At 54.6% G+C, this 4,051-nt stretch overlaps 1 protein-coding gene across 1 annotated transcript in view; it reads left to right on the top strand.

Annotated features, from left to right (window-relative positions):
• The window catches only part of LOC103614018 (nuclear receptor coactivator 1-like), a gene marked incomplete at both ends in the record, with an annotated part of 13,645 nt that overhangs the window by 3,366 nt on the left and 6,228 nt on the right, over positions 1–4,051 (top strand). The window contains 3 exons of the mRNA XM_017730884.1: positions 1,876–2,055; positions 3,164–3,259; positions 3,971–4,045. Coding sequence (XP_017586373.1) covers positions 1,876–2,055; positions 3,164–3,259; positions 3,971–4,045 — 351 coding nt within the window. The remainder of the gene's footprint in view (positions 1–1,875; positions 2,056–3,163; positions 3,260–3,970; positions 4,046–4,051) is intronic.

Genomic DNA, 4,051 nt, shown 5'->3' with positions numbered 1-4,051 from the left:
TAGAAATTGGATGGGGATGGGAATGGGAATGGGAATGGGGATGGGAATGGGAATGGAAATTGGATGGGGATGGGAACGGGGATGGGGATGGGGATGGAGATAGGAAAGAGAATGGGAATGGGAGGGGGAATGGGAACAGGAACTGGGAATGGGAATGGGAACATGAATGGGAATGGGAACAGGGATGGGAATGGGATGGGATTGGGAATGGGATGAGAAAGGGATGGGAAAGGAAGGAGAATGGGAAGGGGAATGGGAATGGGAATGGGAATGGGGATGGGAATTGGGATGAGAGGGGGAATGGGAGTGGAGATGGGATGGGATGGGAGGGAGAATAGAAAAGGGAATGGGAATGGGAATGGGGATGGGGATGGGGATGGGAACAGGAATGGGAATGGGAAGGGAATGGGAACAGGAACTGGGAATGGGAACAGGATCTGGGAATGGGAACAGGAATGGGGATGGGATGGGAAAAGGATGGGAAAGGAGGGGGAATGGGAAGGGGAATGGGAATGGAGATGGGAATGGAGATGGGAAAGAATGGGAATGGGAGGGGGAATGGGAACAGGAATGGGAACAGGAATTGGGAACAGGGAATGGGAACAGGAATGGGGATGGGATGGGAATGGGAGGGGAAATGGGAGTGGGAATGGAGATGGGAAAGGGAATGGGATTGGGAACAGGAATGGGAACAGGAATGAGAATGGGGATGGGAATGGAGATGGGGATAGGAATGGGAACGGGATGGGAATGGAATGGGAAAGGAAATGGGAGTGGGAATGGGAATGGGAATGGGGATGGGAACTGGGAATGGGAACAGGAGTGGGGATGGGGATGGGGATGGGAGTGGGAACGGAAACAGGAACTGGGAGTGGGAACAGAAATGGGGATGGGAACGGGGATGGGAAAGGGATGGGAATTCCAGCTGGATTTTTACCCCTTAAAGCCCAGGGATCTTTGGGAATTCCAGCTGGATTTTTATCCGTTAAATCCCAGGGATCTTTGGGAATTCCGGCTGGATTTTTACCCCTTAAATCCCAGGGATCTTTGGGAATTCTGGCTGGATTTTTACCCCTTAAAGCCCAGGGATCTTTGGGAATTCCAGCTGGATTTTTATCCGTTAAATCCCAGGGATCTTTGGGAATTCCGGCTGGATTTTTACCCCTTAAATCCCAGGGATCTTTGGGAATTCTGGCTGGATTTTTACCCCTTAAAGCCCAGGGATCTTTGGGAATTCCAGCTGGATTTTTATCCGTTAAATCCCAGGGATCTTTGGGAATTCCGGCTGGATTTTTACCCCTTAAATCCCAGGGATCTTTGGGAATTCTGGCTGGATTTTTACCCCTTAAAGCCCAGGGATCTTTGGGAATTCCAGCTGGATTTTTATCCGTTAAATCCCAGGGATCTTTGGGAATTCCGGCTGGATTTTTACCCCTTAAATCCCAGGGATCTTTGGGAATTCTGGCTGGATTTTTACCCCTTAAAGCCCAGGGATCTTTGGGAATTCCAGCTGGATTTTTATCCGTTAAATCCCAGGGATCTTTGGGAATTCCGGCTGGATTTTTACCCCTTAAATCCCAGGGATCTTTGGGAATTCTGGCTGGATTTTTACCCCTTAAAGCCCAGGGATCTTTGGGAATTCCAGCTGGATTTTTATCCGTTAAATCCCAGGGATCTTTGGGAATTCCGGCTGGATTTTTACCCCTTAAATCCCAGGGATCTTTGGGAATTCTGGCTGGATTTTTACCCCTTAAAGCCCAGGGATCTTTGGGAATTCCAGCTGGATTTTTATCCGTTAAATCCCAGGGTCTCTGCCAATGGGGTTCCCTGCCGCGGCAGCTCCGTCCATGCCGGTCTTTCCCGGATTTTTCCCAGTGAACGGCGTTCCGTGGCCGCAGGAGGCCTCCCGCCGGCCCAGCCACACGTTCAGCTGCCGGATGCTGATCCGGCCCCCGGACGAGGCGGGCTCGGAAAACCAGGAAGCGCGGCAGCGCTACGAGGTGATGCAGTGCTTCACCGTGTCCCAGCCCAAGTCCTTCAAGGAGGAGGGAGAAGGTGCGGAAAAGATTCCCAGGGATCTCTGGGATTCTGTGGGGTTGGGGGGGTGGGAGGGGAGGATTGGGATTGGGATTGGGATTGGGATGGCAGGGCAAGATGGATGGGATGGGATGGGATCCATGGGATGGAATGGGATGGGATGGGATCCATAGGATGGGATGGGATCCATGGGATGGGATGGGATGGGATGGGATCCATGGGATGGAATGGGATGGGATGGGATCCATAGGATGGGATGGGATCCATGGGATGGGATGGGATGGGATGGGATCCATGGGATGGAATGGGATGGGATGGGATCCATAGGATGGGATGGGATCCATGGGATGGGATGGGATGGGATGGGATCCATGGGATGGAATGGGATGGGATGGGATCCATAGGATGGGATGGGATCCATGGGATGGGATGGGATGGGATGGGATCCATGGGATGGAATGGGATGGGATGGGATCCATAGGATGGGATGGGATCCATGGGATGGGATGGGATGGGATGGGATCCATGGGATGGAATGGGATGGGATGGGATCCATAGGATGGGATGGGATCCATGGGATGGGATGGGATGGGATGGGATCCATGGGATGGAATGGGATGGGATGGGATCCATAGGATGGGATGGGATCCATGGGATGGGATGGGATCCATGGGGTGGGATGGGACGGGATTGGGATGGGATTCCGGACTGGCCTGGATCCCTCGCTGCTTTCCCACTCCCAGTCTCGTTCCCTGTCCCATCCATCCTTTCCCATCCCATTCCTGGGATGGATCCTGCAATTCCCACCGGAGATCCTGACCGGAAGGGACAATTCCCGGTGTTTCCTGGCCAAATCCCAACAATCCCTGCTTTTAGCCTGGAATTCTCTTGTCCCAACCCCACCAGATCCCGGAAATCTCCACAACTAATTCCTCCAAGCTTTTCCCGACCAACTTTCGGGAATTTCGATCCCGTTTCCTCTGCAGGGATGGGGAATTCCTGCAGGGAAACACTTCCAGGGCAGGGAATCATCCCGGGAGCGAGATTGGAATTAAAACCCGGAATTCCGAGCGGTGCTTGGGAACGCTTTTGGCATTCCCGGTGTTTTTCCCGCTGTTTTTCCCAGATTTCCAGTCGTGTCTGATCTGCATCGCCCGGAGGTTGCCCCGCCCGGCCGCCCAAGCCCCGGCCGAGTCCTTCGTCACCAAGCAGGACACCACAGGTGAATTCCCAGGAATCCCGGGAATCCTGGCTCCGGCAACGCTGCCGGAAGGAAAGGGCAGGATCCCAAAGCTCTTCCCACATGGAAAAGCTCGGGGCTGCGTGGTCGGAAACGTCAGTGGGACCCAAATCCCTGCAGGCACTTCCGGGCATTTTGGGGGTGTTGAGGTTGAAAAGATGGGAATTGTGAAATTCCAGAATGCTTTGGGTGGGATCCACGGAGCTGAAATCCCATTCCAACCCCACGATGATCCCAGGCTGCTCCAGCCTTTCCTTGAGCACTGCCAGGGATCCGGGCATTCCCTGGGAATTCCAGCGCAGCGAATTCCTTCTTCCCAAGATCCCAGCCTGAGCTCCCCTTTCCCAGGGAAATCCCTCCATTCCCGCCTCTCCCAGCCTGCCATTGGATCCAGCCCCATCCCGACTCCTCTGCGGGAAGGAATTCCGGCCTCCAGGCCCTTCCCTGGGAATCTCGGCACTCCAGGAAGGCTCTCCCTTCCCTTTCCCATCCCCGACTTCCAGAAAAACCCCTGGCCATGGATTCGGAGCCTCCTGCATCCCACAATCCCGGAATGCTTTGGCTGGGATCCACGCAGCTTCAATCCCATCCCATTCCAAGGCCGGCACCTCCCCCGATGATCCCAGGCTGCTCCAGCCTTTCCTTGGACACTCCGATTTTCCAACGGCCTCTTCCTCCCGCTCCTTTTCCCAGGAAAAATCATCTCCATCGACACCAGCTCGCTGCGCGCCGCCGGCAGGACGGGCTGGGAGGGTCTGGGCCGGGAATGCATCT

The sequence above is a fragment of the Corvus brachyrhynchos genome, unplaced genomic scaffold, assembly GCF_000691975.1.
Source record: "Corvus brachyrhynchos isolate BGI_N302 unplaced genomic scaffold, ASM69197v1 scaffold891, whole genome shotgun sequence".
In the NCBI taxonomy this organism is placed as follows: Eukaryota; Metazoa; Chordata; class Aves; order Passeriformes; family Corvidae; genus Corvus; species Corvus brachyrhynchos.
Note: the sequence above shows the minus strand (reverse complement) of the source record. Positions and strands in the feature narration are given on the sequence as shown.